Source organism: Ictidomys tridecemlineatus, chromosome 5 (genome assembly GCF_052094955.1).
Source record: "Ictidomys tridecemlineatus isolate mIctTri1 chromosome 5, mIctTri1.hap1, whole genome shotgun sequence".
Lineage (NCBI taxonomy): Eukaryota > Metazoa > Chordata > Mammalia > Rodentia > Sciuridae > Ictidomys > Ictidomys tridecemlineatus.
The window spans coordinates 134,904,823-134,924,150 of NC_135481.1; the positions used below are offsets into that span (position 1 = coordinate 134,904,823).

General features: G+C 41.4%; 1 protein-coding gene and 1 non-coding gene across 6 annotated transcripts in view; one reads left to right on the forward strand and one right to left on the reverse strand.

Moving 5' to 3' along the window:
- Znf592 (zinc finger protein 592) overlaps window positions 1-19,328 on the reverse strand; it is a 48,563-nt gene that overhangs the window by 14,175 nt on the left and 15,060 nt on the right. For 3 of the 5 annotated variants that reach the window (XM_078051136.1, XM_078051132.1, XM_078051135.1), the window contains one exon: window positions 4,002-6,252. In XM_078051136.1, coding sequence (XP_077907262.1) covers window positions 4,002-6,233 — 2,232 coding nt within the window. In that variant the 5' untranslated portion in view covers window positions 6,234-6,252. Of the gene's footprint in view, window positions 1-4,001; window positions 6,253-7,442; window positions 7,480-19,328 lie in introns of all 5 variants that reach the window. The other 2 variants (XM_078051133.1, XM_078051134.1) reach the window with 2 other exon arrangements.
- Window positions 865-929, forward strand: LOC120887008 (U7 small nuclear RNA). Its single transcript, XR_005730179.1, has one exon. It is a non-coding gene; the product is annotated as a U7 small nuclear RNA (small nuclear RNA).

The following is a 19,328-nucleotide window of genomic DNA, read 5'->3' on the forward strand; positions in this document are numbered from 1 at the left end:
TTTCTTTCTTTTTTCTTTTTCTTTTTTTTTTTTGTGGTGCTGGGGTTTGAACCCAGGGCCTTATGCATGCAAGGCAAGCACTCTACCAACTGAGATATATCCCCAGCCCCCTATGTAGTGTATTTTGAGACAGGGTCTTGCTAAGTTGCCTAGAATGGCCTTGAACTTGCAATATTCCTGACTCAGCCTCCTGAGTAGCTGGGATTATAGGTGTGTATTACTGCTCTTGCAGTTAAGAATAAGAATAATAATAACTATTATTATTATTGACCTGGGATTGAACTCAGGGGCACTTAATCACTTAGCCACATCCCAGCCCTTTTTGGTATTGTATTTGTTTCCCCCTTTTACATCCCAGCTGTGACGTGAATCATTTTATTCTACCACACACTTTGGCCATGATGTGTTACCACAGGACCAAAGCAATGGGGCCAATTGGTAATGGACTAAAAATCTCCAAATCTATAGGCCAAAATATTTTTTCTCCATAAAATGATCATCTCAGGTATTTTTTATCAAAACATAAATTTGAAGAACACATAGCTACATACTAGAATATTTACAGACACAATAATGTTAACATTTTTTAAAAAATAGCAGGTACATGGCACACACCTGTAATCCTAGCAGCTTGGGAGTCTTGAGGCCTGAGTATTCCAAATTCAAAGTCAACCTCAGCAACTTAAGGGAGGACCTAAGCAACTTAGCAAAACTTTGTCTCAAAATAAAACACTAAAAAGGCTGGGCTCAGTGGTTAAGCACCCTTGGACTCAAACCCTAGTATCGAGAAAGGACATAGGAGCCAGCTTGAAGGGGATCCAACTGACCAAAGATGGGATGACCTGAGCATCCAAAAAGAATACTGAATGCTGCAGCTCTTTTAGAATTTGTCTAGCAGGATTTCTGGCTATGGCAGGAGGCTCACCCCATGCAATTTGTACTTATCAATAGAGTTGGTTTTCCTGCAAAAAATAATAAAATATATAAACATACTGAATATATACCAATGAGTTCATGATGACACTAAAAACAATAGAGACAATTATATCACATTCATTAGCTAACTAATAAAATTTTAAAAAATAACGTGAAGGGGGCTGGGGCTGGGGCTGTAGCTCAGTGGCAGAGCACTTGCCTAGCATGTATGAGGCACTGGGTTCCATCCTTAGCACCACATAAAAATGAAACAAATAAAATAAAGGCATGCTGTCCACATACAACTACAAAAAAAAAATTTTAAATACTGTGAGAATGTAGAAAAACTGGGCCCCTGGGCTGGGGATGTGGCTCAAGCGGTAGCGCGCTCGCCTGGCGTGTGTGCGGCCCGGGTTCGATCCTCAGCACCACATACAAAGATGTTGTGTCCCCTGAAAACTTAAAAATAAATAAATAAAATTTAAAAAAAAAAAAAAAAAACTGGGCCCCTTGTGCACTGTTGATGGGAATGTAAAATGGTACAGTTGCTGTGGAAAATAGTATGGTGGTTCCTTAAAAATTAAACACAATTACCATATGATCCAGTAATACCATTTCTAGGTATATAAAAGAATTGAAAACAAAGTCCCAAAGAGATAATGCTACACCATATTCACATTAGCAGTATTCAGACTAGTTAAAACATGAAAGAGGGCTTGGAGTGTAGCTTAGTGGTAGAGCTCTCACCTCACACATGGGAGGCACTGGGTTTGATCCTCAGCACCACATAAAAATAAAATAAAGGGATTGTGTCCAAATACAACTAATAATATATTTTAAAAATGAAAGAAATCCAAGTACTCATAAATGGATTAATGGATAAACAAAATGCATGAACAAAATAGAATATTATTGAGTCTTTTAAAAGAAAGAAATTCTAGGTAGGTTCAATGGTATACACCCTATAATCCTAGCTACCCAGCAGGTTGAGGTGGGAGGATTCCTTGAGTCCAGGAGTTTGGGGCCAGACTGGCCAACATAGTAAGACACCCATCCCCTCTCAACCCACAAAAAAGGAAATTCTGATGCATGCTATATTGATCAAACTTGAGGTCATGGCAAGCAAGATAAGTGACTCACAAGAGTTTCTGAGGATAGTCAAATTCACAGACACAGAAAACAGAATGGTGATTGCCAGGGATTGCAGGTAGAGGGGAAAATGCAAGTTGTTGTCTAATGAGTACCAGCTTTCAGTTTTGCAAGACCAAAAGCATTCTAGAGATTGAGTGCACAACAATGTAAATGTACTTAGCTAAATTACATATTTTTTTGTTAATTTTAACTAGGTACAACAACAAACAGTTAAATAAAAGCTTAAAAACATTAAAGAATAGTCCCTCTGTACTGAAATACTTCCCTAACAAGGTGACTTGTAACACAAGAGGAAGGATGAAAAGACCCCTTCAGTCACCACAGAGGGAGGCAGATTCAGTTCAGGGGCAGACTTCCAAGAAGAAGATGGAGAGCCCAAACATGTTGTCCATTCAGTCCCTGCTCTGGCATGGAGCCCCACCCCACCCCATCTGTGCACGGGACACGTGGCCTAAAACCTGAGTATTGTCACAGGGAAACCCAAGTCCAGCAGCTCCAAGGCAAGTTTTCGAACCCAGAGCTCCACCCCAAGACTCAGAAGCTCCATTTAGTGATAGGAAATTTTATAAAAGATTGGAGCTAGGCTGAGAGAAGCCTGACAGCCTTCCTGGGCCTGCTCTCCCTTCCTGTCTGGGGGGTGTGCTTGTGGGGATCCCACAAAAGGGAGAATAACAAAGAGAACTATAGGAAAAGAAGAGTGCCAGCCTGGGGTCCTACACTCTGATCCTTGTGTACGCAGATTGTAGAAGATGGATGAGAAGCAGTATGAAAAACCCACAGGCCCCTAGGTCCACTGCCAAAGGTGCTCAATCACATGACTTGTAGAAAGAACCTGAGTAAACTCAAGCATGCTGGACAGCAAGAACACTGAATCCCCTGGGGAAGCGGCCAGGTGACCATACTCCATTTGACTTATCAAAAGGAAAATGAGAGAGAAGGCAATGATGAAAGGCCACAAAGTGACCCCATATGGTACCCCCTAACTCCTTTAGGGCCAAGTTCTCTACAGAACCCCTGCAGACCTACCCCACTTGCCCTCATGCCTCTGCCCCCACACTGATGGTCAGTCTCATACCCAACAACTCCCTGCCCCTCAAACCCACTCTGCACTTGTTCCCCATACCCAGAGTACCCTATCTCTCCCTCCTCCAAACTCAACCTTGCAGGTCAGGAAGAGACCAAGGGCATGTCTGGAGACCACCTTCCTGAAGGGACCTGCTTCAGAAGGTGCCAAAGGGTATATGTTTATGACATATACATGGGTATATGACAGCCTTTAAAAAAAACAGGCCTCATCAAGTATAACCAAGAATGAGAACAAGCAGACAAGCTCAACTACTTCCCTGAAGTGATGAGAACATGGATGAAAGAAGGGGCTCCCAAAGCCTCTGCCATGGGCCCACATACCCATCTACCCTCCTTTCTTTCACCTCAGCCCTACTGATGGTCCTACTTAAGTATCCCCAAAAGGACTCTGCAAAACAGCTGTGTCCACTGCAGGGCAGAACAAAATGTAAAGGCAGGTTTTAGAGGAACAGAGTTAGGCAGGGGCAGTGACTCACCTACCTCTGTCCCTAGGTTCTCTGGGCACATGTAAGACTGGGCTGGTACCTTCCAGAAACCAGAAAAAGATCATCCAGCATTGAAAGGTCCCACAGTGGACCTGAGAGCCCACTGGAGTGGGAGTTGAGTAGGACATGGGGCACGTCCATAAACACATTTGCTAAATCTTCATGGTCTCCTTTAGTTATGGGTAGGACATCTTTCCCACTAAACACAAAGCATTATTTATTCAGGGGAGCCACTAACCATTAAGCCAGATGTCCTCTTCTAAGACATCTGCTCCTGCATCAATGAGCTTTCCTCTCCATGCTCAATCAGAACCCATGTAAGCCAGGGGCCTGACACACATCACAGTGCAGGTCTGTGCTTACCAGCCCCTCGGTTTCCTCTGTTGTCCTCTGGAAATGTGCAGCCAGGACCATGTAGTCCCTCATTTGCTTGTGACATTCAGGACATTTGGTTCCATACCGGATGAGCCTCACAGGGTCTGGGTAAAGAGGAAAGGCTGGAGGTGGGGGACTAGGGCTGGTACTGCCCAAAGTGGGGCCATGTTTGGGGGAGGAGGAAGGGGCTGGGGTTGCTGGTGCCGTGGAGTTTGCAGGAGCCGACACGAACATCTGGTCCGCAGAGATGGGTTTCACAAGCAGCTGAGAACACTGCATGACGAGCCCCTTGCTCTTGTGGTCACGGGCATGACGGAGCAGGCTGCACTTGTTGAAGAAGAGCAGTGTCTTGGAGCACAGTGTGCACAGCACCTCAATGTGGACACTCCGCCGGCCATAGTGCTGGCTTAGACTCTTCTCTAAGGCAAATGCGTCTCCACACTCCAGGCAGCAGTACCCACTGGCCGGCACGTGGATCCTGCTGTCTGCAGGTGGGCTGAGATTTGGCGCGTAGAGGGGCACAGGGTTGGAACTGTGGAGGACCTTATTGAAGACCTCCACAATCAGAGGGGCAGCCTTTTTCACCTGGTGGACCAGGGGCACCGACATTTGTGTAAGCTGAGGCTGGTTCCGTCTCTGGGCTGAGGACTTGGCCGTCACAGATGCAGCAACACTGTGGGGGACCAGGTTCAGGTTGGCCAGGTGCACGGCTTTGGGCAGAAGATTGGCAGGGGCCAGGGTTGATGCCTGCAGTGCTGTGCTCTGTTGCTTCCTGCCCACCTGTGAGCTGGAGGCAACCCCCTTTGGGACCCGGGGCCCAGAGCTACAGCAGGGAGATGTAGAGTCAACAGCCTTTGAAATGCTTTCATCTTCTTTCTTGTCACTCTGGGGACTCCCTGAATTTATGCCTACCTCAGGAAAGTGCTCCTCTACAGGCACAGCTGTACCCTCATCCCCTGGCACCTCGCTTGGGGCCTCAGCAATGGCACTCCCTACAGGTGACCCGATAGGGGACTTACTTGGATCATCAGGGTCTGGCAAAATCCTGGTAACTGTCCGTTTGATCTCCCCTGATGATGTTTTAATGGTTTTGATTCTAACTTTGGGAATTGCTGGTGGGGAGCTGGCAGCCACTGAAGGGGAGCCTTTGCTACTGCTGTCACTGCAAATGCTCCGAGGGCTGTCTGATGGCTTGATACTTTTTCTAGTGGCCTCCAGAGGGCTCCGGGGACTCTTTGGTGACTTGGGCATTTTGGGGCTGCCTTTAGAACCCTCTTTAGTGGGCCCAGAGGGATCCTTTGTGTGGCCAGACTGATCCTCCTTGGTAACACTAGCCACCCTTTTTGCTTGCAGGGCCACCAAGGCTGCAACACAAGAGGACAATTTGGAATGAGCGGGCTTAAGACGCTGCCTAGGGGGGACTGATGAGCGGGTACCAAGATCTGGGACAAGTTTCTTAGGCTCTCCGATACTGTTGCTAGGGTGACTATTGAAACCCAGAGCTTCTCCAAAGAATCGACTGGAATCCAGCTCCTCCTGAGGCTCCACCTTCGGCCCAACTCGCTCACGCTCCTCGTGGCTCTCTAGAGACAGGGGTTCTGGCTTCGGTTCTTTCTTACAAAAGTGATCAAACATGTGCAGCTCTGGGACTGGAAACTTGGCCAAAGCTTCCAGGACTGGACCCCCCACAGCCCCGCACCCAGGAGTGGGTGGGAAATAACTGTCAGAATGTTTAGGCTTTATCCCAAACCCATTATCTTTGATGGGATCCTCAGGTTCTGGGCTGGAAATTGGACTGAACTGGTTGAAGGTGGGTAATGGCTCTGACTTGGGAGGCTCCAGCTTCCCAGGGAAACTCCGAGAACTGTCTCCATTCATGAAAGTAGCATCAAATTTTCCACAGTTGTGGGGGTCTGGAGGCAGGTCTGAGCCCCGGAATCCATTGTGGAGGAGGCTGGGAGCAATGTGGTCTTTCTCTGCTTCAAATGACTCCTGACGGCTGGTGTTCTTGACAATGACACTCACGACTGGCACATCTGGAGCTGATCCTGAGTGAGACAAGGACACACTCTCATCTATACACATGCCTGATGGCTTGAGGGGACTCTCATTCTCCTCACTGGGAGCCTGGATGGCCTCCTTGGCATCAAGGCTGGTAGGGTCTGGGATGTCGAAGGCAGCCAGAAGGTCATCAAAATCTGGGGTTTTCATATCCCCCATGGCTGGATGCTGGCAAGGGCTATGACAGAAACAGAGAACAGAGTCAGTGAACACCAGGGCCTCACTGGACTGTCCTGCATCATCTTCACTGGACACCTGTCACACTAACACACACAAACAGCTGGAATTCCAAAGCAGAACCCCATGTCTGTGATAGAAAGTCACAAATCTGAGACGAAATTCTAGAAAGGAGCAGAGGGGTTAAAAGAGTTTATATGTAATGACAAGCCTATCTGGAAGACCTTAAACCTCAATACCTAGAAATTAAATGGCTAGTTGCATGGCCAAAAAAGAAGATAGACTCCTACCATATTCCTAACACCATGGTCATGTACATTAGCCAAAAGCCAAACGCTCAGCCCCTCCCCCCTTTTTAAAAGCATTGTTCAACACTTCCTTCCTTGAGAAAACTTCTGATTCATATATGAGATTTGACCTTGTACGCCTCCTTGGTAGTTTCTTCTCTATTCAGCAAATGTGCTTGATCCCTTATTTTGGTTTATTTGGTTGGTTGGTGGTTGTTTTGTTTTTGTGGTACTAAGGATTTTGCTCTTACTATTGAGCTACACCCACTATTCTTTCTATTATTTTTGATTTCAAGACAGGGTCTTGATAAGTTGCTGAGGCTGGCCTTGATCTTATGATCCTCCTGCATCAGCCTTCCAAATCACTGGGATTTCAGATGTGTGCCATCATACTTGGCTGATTCCTTAATTTTTTTTTTACCCTAAAATTGTTATTGGTTGAATGGAGCCTGAGAAACAGAGTGACTCAAGGTACCACATAGTTATCAAACTGAGCAGGTGACTGTTTTGGGGAAGACTAAATTCTATTTTAACTTAATATACAAAAAACAGAATAACAATGCTAGTTTGACTTAATACACGTTTCCTTCTTAGTCTAGGGAAATAGAACTACAGAAACATTGTGACAAAAGAAACCAAGGCCCTAAGAAGAGGCCTTCCAGCAAGGCTGATGCTGCACGTCTATAATCCCAACAAATTAGGAGTCTGAGGTAGGAGGATCACAAATTAAGGCCAGCCTCAGTAACTTAGTGAAATCTTGTCTCAAAATCAAAAATTAAAAAAGACTGAGGATGTAACTCAGTGTTGGACAGTCCCTGAGTTCAGTTGCCAATACCAAAATGAACAAACAACAACAAAAACCCCAAAAGAGTCCTTCCATATAAGAAGTTACTGTAATGCTCACACTTAGATGAAAGATGAAACTGGCTGGCTCAAACCTGCTGGAGAAAAGAAGAAAACCATCATCTCCCTTATTCAGCCCTTAAATCTTAATTTCTGTTTCAACATCCCAAGGCCTTTCTGACTCGCATATTTCTTACACTGTGACAAAGCAGCATGGTCACTACACAGTACCAGGAAAGTGGCAAAGTCTTAAGTCCAGGAATCCCACTTCCAGAAATTTATCCTAAGAACAAAAATTCCCAAAGGCTATACACAAAATTATGCTAAAACAGCACAAAAAAGCCAGGTGTGGCAGCATGTACTTAAAGTTACAGAACTCAGGAAGCTCAGGCAGGAAGATCAATTGGGTTCAGGAATTTGAGACCAGCCTGGGCAATAGTGAGACCATGTCTTGCCTAGCACACACAAAGCTGTGGGTTCAATCCCCAGCACCAAAATAAATAAGAAAGAAAGAAAGAAAGAAATAATACAAAATATATATATATATATATGATAGATTATATATGTAGACAATGATAACAATGTAAACTAAATATGTATCTAAGCCATGATTAAAAGAAAAATGCAGGGTGGTAAGATTACTGCTAGGTTATTTTTTCAAAACTCTTTTGGGGGCTAATAGACTGCTTTATAATTCCCACCACCCTATTGGTGGCACTGAGGATTGAACCCAGGGGAATTCTACCACTGAGCTACATCCCCAGCCCTTTTGTTAAACAAATGTATTTTGAGAAGTCTGGCCTCAAACTTGTGATCCCTCCTGCCCCAACCTCCCAAGTACCTGGGATTATAGGCGCGTACCACCATATCCAACTACTTTTACAATTTCTAAAAGGGAAAATAAAGAACACTTAGACCACAAGAAGAGCAGGTGGCATGGCAGAATATATCTCTTACCTCCCCATGGGACGATCAGGTTTGCAGATTTGGTTTCTACCCCACCCCCAAAAAACACATTTGTCTATAAATGTTCCCACAGAAAATGAAATATAGATCCCTCCCCACTGGGAAGACACTTAATTAGGGTAGGTAATCATAAAATGAAATACTAATTATCTAAATACGAGTTGGCAGGACATCTGACTAAAATGAATTTTTGTTGTTTTGCAGGGCTGAGAGTGGAACCCAGGGCTTCCCACATGCTTGGCAAACACTTTACCATTGAGCCACACTCCCATCCCTGAGATACATTTTATAATAGAACAATTACCTCCTAGAGTCCATAAACAAGGGAAAATTCTGAATATCACTGAAAGCACTGACATCCCAATGCCAAGTGACTATTATACAGGGTGATCATAACTATGAAGAGACACCTCTTGGTATTTATGCTCTTATTCCTTTCTCCTCTCCACACCCTTCCTCATATCTCTCTCTCTCTCTCTGTGTCTCAATCTCTCCCTCCCTCCCTCCTCTCTCCTCTCTCCTCTCTCCTCTCTCTCTCTTGAAGGGCAGAATAGATTGGTCCTTCAAAGAGACAGTAAGAGCATGTGAGAGAGGATGGGGAATAGTTGGTGGAGTGAGAAGGATTAGCTGGGAGCCAGTTGTCATCTAACAGAAAGTTTCAGGGGCTTGACGCAGAGAGATATTACATCAGAAGAATCAGATGTACTCCTCTCAGAGACATTCAGGGATAGCTGAAAACAGTCAGAGGTTAAAGTATCTTTTACTAGAAAATCAAAGCTAGTAAATGGTATGGCAGCTCAATATCAGCGGCAGGAAAAACCTCCATAAGGATTTTAAATACCAAAGCTGATATCTTTAAAAGCCAAAGACCACATCCTGTTTTCTATTTAGCTTTGGTAAGGAACACCATAACAGCAGCAATTAGTAACAGTGACTAAGAGACTCACCATACCTAAAAGTTCATATTTCTTTGAACCTTGCTCTAAAGTGAGCATCACATTGTTTATAAGTAAAAAATAGAAATTAAAGAAAATGTATTCTGTTATAAAAGCAAAGAAGAGGGCTGGGGTATAGCTCAGTTGGTAGAGTGCTTGCCTTGCAAGCACAAGGCCCTGAGTTCAATCCCCAGCACAAAAAAAAAAAAAGCAAAGAAGAAACTGTAAAGAAAAAGACAACCAATGCCAGGCATGGTAGCACACACATGTAATCCCAGCAATTTGGGAAGCTGAGGTAGGAGGATTGCAAGTTTGAGGTCAGCCTGAGCAAATTAGCAAGACACAAAATAAAAATACACACATCTGAGATGTAGCTCGGTGGTAGAACACCCCTCAGTTCAATTCTCAAATCTTCAGTATCAGGGAAAAAAAAGAAAGAAAGAAAAGAAACAGGGCCTAGGGCTGGAGCTCAGTGGTAGGGCACCTGCCATGCACATGTGAGGCCCTGGGTTTGATCCTCAGCACCACATAAAAATAAATAAAGATATTGTGTCCATCTACAACTAAAAAAATGTTAAAAAAAAAAAAAGAAACAGTCACAATCACTAATATCTTAATATGTTAAAAAAAACTTACAAAGCAATAAGTACAAAATAAGCAACTCAGTTAAGGTGATGAGCAGGCTATTTTTAAATGAAACACAAGTGGACAAATAATATATATTTTTTATAAAAGTTACAACCTCATAATAAATTGGAGAAACACAAACTAAAGTAATAAGAAACTACTTTTGGCTTATAAAATTGACCAGTTTTTTTTTTAATTGAACAGTATTTTAAAAAGTTGGCAGAGATTTGGCAAAATAAGAAGTATAGGGGCTAGGATTATGGCTCCGCAGGAGAGCACGTGCGAGACGCTGGGTTCGATCCTCAGCAGCACATAAAAATAAATAAAATAAAGGTACTGTGTCCAACTACAACTAAAAAAATATTTTTAAAAAATAAGAAGTATAAAATTTGTAAGTAGTATAAATTAATATAACTTGTCTAAAGGACAATTTAATAGTGGACACAGAAAGCCCAATAATTCTACTTCTAGAAATATATCCTAAGGAAATACAGATGCTTATGACAAAGACAATTACAGAATTTATAACAAAAAAATGACACACAACCTAAAAATCCAATAATAAGAATATAAGAATACATTCAAGAAATTACAGTACTATTTATAATTATATGTAAATATATTAACATCAATACAATTAAATACTAGGCATCAGTATTGATAACATTACAGATAAATATTTAAGGCTATGGACTGCTCTTGGGCCAGACACAGAGGCATACACCCTAAATCCCAGCAATCTAGGAGGCTGAAGCAGAAGGATCACAAGTTCAAAGCCAGCCCCAACAATTTAGCAAGGCTCTAAGCAGTTTAGCTAGACCCTGTCCCAAAAATAAAAAATAAAAAAGGGCTGGGGTTGTGGCTCAGTGGTTAAGCACCCTGGGTTCAATACCCAGTACAAATCATAATAATAATAATAACAACAACAACAACAATGCTCCTGATATAAAATGAGAAAAATGATACTGCAGCATATAACATTTACTTAAAACAAAAATTTTAAAGTATACATTTTTGTAAAAAAAGGCAATAATACTCCCAAAGGCATCTCCAGATGATGAAACTATTTTCTTTCATTTATCTTCATTTTCAACTTATTCAAATTTATTTCAGATTCTATTACTTATAAAATTTTATTAGTTTATTTATTTTTTTAATTTTTTTTTAAAGAGAGAATTTTTTATTATTTTTTAGTTTTCGGCGGACATAACATCTTTGTATGTGGTGCTGAGGATCGAACCCGGGCCACACGCATGCCAGGTGAGCACGCTACCACTTGAGCCACATCCTCAGCCTAGTTTATTTTTTAATATACAAAAAGAAGAGGAAAATAGGCAGGCCAAAAAAATTTTAAAGGTCCTATACAAGACTCTAAACTATATATTTTAAAAATTCTTTTTCTTAATTTTATACTTTACTATATTTTTTTTAAATAAAAAATTCTTAAAACATATTTAGGGCACTGGGGCTGTAGCTCAGTGTCAGAGTGCTTGCCTATCATGTGTGAGGCACTGGGTTTAATCCTCATCAACACATAAAAGTAAACAAATAAAATAAAGGCATTCTGTCCATCCACAACCACAAAAAAGAAAGTTTAAAAAAAATACATTAGGCATGACTTGGTAGGGAAATGCTAGCTAGAAAATCAATGGAATAACTTAAAATAAAAGACATGTTAAAATAAAAAGCTTCAGCATACACTAGTGTCTGCAAACTGTTGAAAGCAACAAGCAAAATTGGGAAGAGCAAGCAGCTACCTACCTTGCTTGGGGATAGTCACCCAGGGCCCAAAGTCATGTGTGCAAATAACAGCCTAGGAACCATGGTCCACCATGCAGAGCATTTGGCAGAGGTTCACCCTAAAGCATCTGAACAAACTAGATCCAGGCCTAGTGAGCTCACTGATTTAGAGTGGCCTGGTCAACAGGCAAGGCAAGATCACTGGTTCTCTTTGGCCTAGGATGAGAGCAAATTTCACTCAAGCTCCCTTGATAGTGGAACTGAACTATCCAACAGTATGTACAACACCCTGGGAGATAGAGAACAACTCCAAGACTGACAGACTAACACTACACCCTCTTCTTAGGATAAGTTTCCAATCCAGGGAAGATCTATAAATTTTTTAATAGTGAATAACAAATTTCCATTGTTTGTTATAGGGTCTACTAACTTATCCAAGAAACTTTACGCAATACTTAAGTAAACATATCAACTGGGTGGGAGGAAGGAGCATCTTAACTCTGGAAGGACCTTGTCAGTTCTAATCAGCCTATTAGAATTCTTCAAGGAGATAAAAACAATATGATTTTATATGATTCTGGCAGAACTAGTAGTGAGAATTTCTATAGATTTTACTTGTCAAAATTCTACCAAAACCAGCTGGTCATGGTAGCGCACACCTGTAATCCCAGCAGCTTGGGAGGCTGAGGCAGGAGGATCACGGTTCAAAGCCAGCCTCAGCAATTTAGCGAGACTATAAGCAACCTACTGAGGCCCTATCTCAACATTTTCTTTAAAATTAATAAATAAATGGTAAGGATGTGTTACTCAGTGGTTAAGCGCCCTTTGATTCAATCCCTGGTACCAAAAACAAAAACTATTTTAAAAAATTGAATTCCATAGAACTTGAGTGAATGTATGTTGTTTGTGTGTGACTATGCGATTGTGTTTTATAGGGAATTATGAACAGGGGCATTTTCAACCCATTGACCAGTTCTCGACTAGAGCTTACCTAGAATGATAGATATCAACCTATAATGTGATAGCTACAGTTTGAGTCTTGAATGTCCCCCAAAGGCTCGTATTGAAGATTTAGTTGTCATTTCATAGTTCTATTAGGAGGTAGTAAAACTTTTAGGAGATAGGACTTAGAAGAAAATTAGGTCACAGAGGTGTGAACTTGAAGGGAATGTTTGGATCCCAGTCCCTCTTCTCTCTCTCTTTTTAATTCCCAGTTGTCATGAAGCAGGCAGGTTTCTCCACCATGTGTTCCCCACCAAATGTTGCCATGCCACAGGCCCAAAACAGAAATAGGGCCCTGATTATGAACTGGACCCTCTGAAATCATGAGCCAAAATAAACCTTTCCTTTTTTAAAACTTATTCTCTCAAGTATTTTGTTACAAAAAAGTTGATTAACACAGGACCCAACTTTAACACACATGAGTTCTCAATGATTAGCCACTAGAAACACCACTACCACATGTGAAGTCAGGAATAACTTATTTTACAAAGGAAGTCTCACACTCAAAACACTTTGGGAAACAAAAGTTAGACTGTAAGCTTTATGAAGGAAGAGGCTTATCTGTCTTATTCATCACTAAATTTCTCTTTAGGTATCCAATAAATATTTGTCAAAGCAATGAAGTAAAACTTTCAAGTTTGCACACTGCATTAAAGTTGTTCCAAAGCAAAAATGAAAAATTAAAAGACAAGTTCTTAAGAGGTTGAATAAATAGGGGAAATTATGGCAAATGATCTATCAATGAAAGCAAATGTGAAAGAACACTTAGGGGAAAGTAATTCCAATTATACTTCTAGAATTATGGGCTCTAATCTAAACTGACCAATAAAGAGGCCAGAGCATCAATTTAGACTGTTCTCCCTATGACACCACATTGCTTGTTTCATCACAAAAGGCACAGAAAGGACATCAGAAAAAAATTAAAACTTGTGATTCTGCCCTTATTCAAAACCTCCCTGTCCACAGCTACCCATACTGGACAGTTTTGGTTCCCCACACCTTAAGAAAGACACATCAAAGGCTGTGGTGTAGCTCAGTGGTAGAGCACTTGCCTAGCACATATGAGGCACTGGGTTTTATCCTCAGCACCACAGAAAAATAAATAAATAAAACAAAAGTATCTGTCCATTTACAACTTGAAAAAAAAAGTTTTAAAAATAAAATAAAAAGAAAGACATCAGAGTTGGAAGAGGTTCTTGAAGTCATACATACATGCAGATGGAAGAGCTTTCTAACAAGAGCCTAAAGATTACAACTATTTCAAATAGAGCAAATTATGTTTTATACATTCATGAACATGTTAAAATGATCTGCACTAGGGGCTGGGATTGTGGCTCAGCGGTAGAACACTCGCCTAGCATGGGCGGTACATGATTCGATCCTCAGCACCACATAAAAATAAAGGGATTGTGTTATGTCCCTCTACACCTAAAAAGTAAATATTTAAAAAAATAAATAAAGTGTAACAATATGTTTTAATTTTAAAAAATGAACTGCACTAATAAAAAACTTTAAAAGTTTTTTAAAAATATTATAACTAGGGGCTGAGGGTGTGGCTCAGTGCTAGAGCGCTCACCTAGTGAGGCCCTGGGTTCAATCTTTAGCACCACATAAAAATAAATAAATAAAATAAGTGTATCTATCCAAATACAACTAAAAAAATAAATATAAAAAAATAACTATTTCATTTTGAAGACATGAGGATTTAGGGGAAAGGGGAAATCATAACTTTTATTCTGTTTTTTATTCTGTTTATTTGATAAATAGGTTTATTCATCAAATCTGAAAATATCAGAGAAGAAAGAGCAGTATTTTAAAATTTTAAATTAAAAATGTATACAAATAAAAAGTGAGTTTATCCATTAGTCAGAAAATACACTGAAACTGTTACAGGGCAAAAAAATTATATATATATATAGAAATACACACACACACACACACACACACACACACACACACACACACAGATACACACGCGCACTGGGGATGTACTTCAGTGGTAAAGCTTTTACACAGCATGCCCAAATTCAATCCCCAGCAGTGCAAAATATATATATGTGGTTATAAAACATTATTATTTATATAAATATAAATGCAATAATAGATACATATTTGAATATTGAAGAAAAAAAGAAGAGAAAAAAGGCTCTAAAGAACTAAGAATGGGGCTGGGGTTGTGGCTCAGAGGTAGAGCACTCATCTAGCACATTCGAGGCCCTGGGTTCAATCCTCAACATCACATAAAAAAATAAATAAATAAAATAAAGGTATTGTTTCTAACTGCAACTAAAAAAAAATAAAAATATATTTAAAAAAAGAAAAAAAGAACTAAGAACAAAGACTTGGTATTAAACCCATGAGCTTTCTTTCCCCCTAAGCAACAAAACCTTCAAATTTCAAATAACATTAAACTTGGTCATCTGTTTTTCTTAGCAATGTTAAATTCAGTAACAGCAGATTAATAAAAGTTAAGTAACAGGACATCAAGGAGGTAGAAGCACTCCAAAAGCATTATGAAAAGTCTGATCTCTATTCAGTGTATTCTGTTTAATAAGGGAAACAACATGAAGCAGATTTACAAAAGGAAAGCGAAGAGCCTGGTGCAATGGTGCACACCTGTAATCCTAGCAACTTGGGAGGCTGAGGCAAGAGGACTGCAAGTCTGAGATCAATCTCAGCAATTTTGTGAGATCCTGCCACAAAATAAAAAATATAAAGGGCTGGAAATGTAGCTCAGTGGTAGAGTAACTGCCTAGCATATGCAAAGCTCTGGGTTTAATCAGTTAAAAAAAAAGAGGAAAGTGAAAGGCAGAATGGTTTTAGGAACAATGAACTGGGGGATAACAAAACTAAGTTTTGTGGATGGTTTTGTGTGAGTGTGTTTAATTTGCCATGTTTGTTGGATGAGGTAAGAAGAAGGTGGATGTTTTTCAACCTGTAGGTAAACTCTTAATTCTGTTCCCCCACATGATTACCTACTGACATCACCTGTGCTCAATTATTATAAGAGTCAAGGATTTTTAAATGGGTAAATGAAAGTTGCCCTCAGTTGTCTAGAAAAGAGCATCCCAGAGAACAACAGAGAAAAAATAAATAAATAACTCAAGTTATGGGATGCAACGAGGGTCCAGGGGCCTGCGGGGCAGCAAATAAGGAAGTAGGGAGACAGAGAGAGAGGGAAAAAGAGATGGAAGAACAGAAATAGAAGGATGGGGAGGCACACACATAGGACAGGAAGGGCAGAAGGAGGGGCGATTCTTCCTTAGCAGTAGCTGACCAGAAGGAAGCATTGTTGAGTTGGGTACCAGGCAGAGGCACTTCTTTTGTACCAGAAACGAAGGCTGGACAAGAGGAAAGACAGAATGAGCAAACAAGGTCCAGAGAATGTCTCTGCTCCCAAGACCTGAAGGAACTTGCTCCTGGACTCTTGACAGAAACACTGATCAGAGGGAGGCACTGCTTCCACAGGTGGTGATGAAGGGAGCTCAGTGAAACTTTGACCAGATCAAATAAAACCTCAAAAAGTCTTATGTTCCTGGATTCAGAATGAAGTCCCAACCAGGAATGACAAAGCCAAAATAATAAGGAATTGTGAACCACAGGAACCAACTCTCTTCCCTCTGCTGACACTAATTGATTACATGGAGACCTTGGGAAGGTCTTGAATTAATATGTAAAATTAAACTATCTTTAAGGACCTCTGAGTCCTTGAACCGGTTAAGCGGCAACAGCTGAGCAAATTAACCTAGTGCTAATGGATCCACACATATACTAACTCCTAATGTGGAAAAGAAGAAGTCCACCATGTACACATCACAGTTTCCCCACCCTGAGTACAGCCAGGCCTGCTCACAGGTCAGGTGGCCCCAAGTCACAGATGTTCCTAGTCAGTCGGTGTCCAGTGTTTCATTTCATGAGACACCTGGTGCTCAAAACCATTAGCAAAAACTGGCCCAAAATATTCCCAGCAGTGTACAGGAAATAGCTGTCCCAATGGGCCCAGGCAAAACAACATTTTTCAGTTGTCTTCTCCCTGCTCCAGTTTAATTCCTCCAATGCACTCTGCCAGAATGGTTGCTGTGAAACACACATTGGATTAAAAATGTCCCTGCTCAAAATCCCCATCATCAAGATAGAGGTCAACTGCTCAGTCTCACAGGGAGCTCCATTCTGATCTGGTCTCCACCCAACTCCAGCCATTTCCCAGGGTACCTCTTATCCTAATCATACTGGGGCCTCTCGCTTTCTCCTGCCTCTGTGTGTGAGCCCAAGCTGTTTCACCTGACTAAAGAATACCTGTGAGCCCAGCCCTACCAAGGCTCCAAACACTAATCTGCCATCCTTCTGGTTCCTTAGGCCAAAACCTTTCTTTCCTTCAAACCCTTCATCTAATCCGCAAGCAAATCTGTCAACTCTACTTTCAAAATATACCCAAATCTAACCACTTTTCACCATCTCCCACCATCATCATCTCTTCTGGATTCCCACCAATGCCTGCTAACTGGTAACCTTGCTTCTGCCCTTGCCTCAACCAGTCATTCTGAAGCAGCCAAAATGTTGCTTTGAAAACCTAAGTCAGGGAGCTGGGTATGTGGCTCATGGTAGAGCATTTGCCTGGCATGCATGAGGCCCTGAATGCAATCCCATCACTGCAAAACAAAAACAAAAAAATACACCTATATCAAATCATGGACAACCCTGCCTTAAAATCCTCCAAAGCTATCACATTTCCCCCAAGTAAAAGCCATTTTTTTCTGCCTGTCTCCCAAATGCCTCCCTCATATCCAGTGTTTCCCAGCACACAAAGACTCCTCACCATTTCTCAAGCATGCTAGCCACATCCTGCCTCAGGACCAATGAATTCACTATTTCCTTTGCTTGAAAGGTTCTTGCCTCAGATCTCTGTGGCTCACTCCCTCAGGTCCTTAAGGTCTTTAATCCTATGTCACTTTATCAGGCACTTTCCATGACCAGCCTACATGAGATACCAATCCCCACCCTCAATCTCTAGCTCTTTACTATGCTTTGTTTCTCTTCCTGGCATGAATCACCACTGGACATACATTATTGTTCATTGCTTTACTGTCTGTTTATAAGTTTCATTCTGTTTACTAGAAGATATCCACCATTAGAATTTGACAGGTTCATCTATTGAGAGCTAAGATTGTTCAAGGACACTCACAGATTCCCAGGCAGGTTAAACATTTGGCAAATATGCAACATACTGTGTTTAGCTTTTAAAACTTGCGTGTGCACACATTCACGCAAATGCGCACTCAAGCATATATACTGGAGATTAACCCCAGGGCTTCACACATGCTAAACATATGCTTTTCCACTGAGCTACACCCCCAGCCCTTTAAAATTTTTTATAAATACTGAGACCTTGATGGGACCTCATCAGTGAGAAGGGACCTACACACAAAAGTAGCCCTTTCTATGTACCCTGGGCCCCTTCAGGGGCTTATTAGATTTTTTTTTTTTTTTTTTGGAGTGGGTACTAGAGAGTGAACCCAGGGGCTCTTAACCACTGAGACACATCACAGCCATTTTTATTTTTTATTTTGAGACAGGTTCTTGCTAAGTTGCTTAGAGCCTTGCTAAGTTGCTGAGGCTGGCTTTGAACTTGCAATCCTCCTGCCTCAGCCTCCTAAACTGCTGGCATTACAGGCTGGCACCATTGTACCTGGCTAGATTTAAATATTTTATCAGTGGAAATGCCTCCTGGCCAAGGCCCCTACAATAAGGAGATCTGTGTTGATGAGTGTAACACCAGTGGAATGGGAAAGCTAGCTCTAAGAACCATAGGGAAGAGGAAGGCAGAGTCTTGAATCTTAAGACATGGGGATACAATTCTGTGAACAGACTAAAAAGTGGGGAAATTGTGTGATATGTGAATTATAGCTCAATAAAGTTGATATATTAGAAGAAAAAAAGAGAACTAGAGGGGGTTGGGATTATACCCAACTACAAGGTTAGCAGAGAAGTAGAAACTAGGTATAGGCAGCAAAATTTACAGACCTGAGAATTTAGATAAATATGGATAATTTATAATCTTCACTCCTTTCACCTTTCCTTACTTTGAAACTGATTAATCATTATTTTGGGCACTCCAATTTGTGAGAACAGGACCTAGAGACTTGAAAGAGGTACAGGACTCTTCTTGCTCACAAGCCATCCTGTGGGCATCATCTCTTGGGAGTAAGGACTCCCAGATTTAACCAAAAAGCCTAATAGCCTCAGACTTGCTGGGAATCAGACCTCAACTCCTGAGAAGAGAAAATGGCCATTCTGCCAGACTCTGAGCCACCACTAGTCTCATCTACCACAAGGAAATGACAGTCCCAAAGATTCGAAAAGTGAAAAGATTGTAGGGGAAAAAAAGGAGCATACCATTAGTCTTCAGGTATCTCAGGTTACTTTAGATTTCTACATGAGTTAGGAGCTGGTAAAGCAAGGGGCTAATGGAGAAATTCTCTCCCAGGTCTTCTGCTTTCTCATTCCCTTTCTTCTTCTTCTTCTCCTCTCTTTTTCTCCTCTCATATATGAATATATTCCTCAGCTTACAATGGGGTTATACCCCTAGAAACCCATTGTAAATTGAAAATATTGTAAGTCAAAATGCACTTAGGCTGCGCCTGATGGCACATGCCTCCAGGATCTCAGGAGGCTAAGGC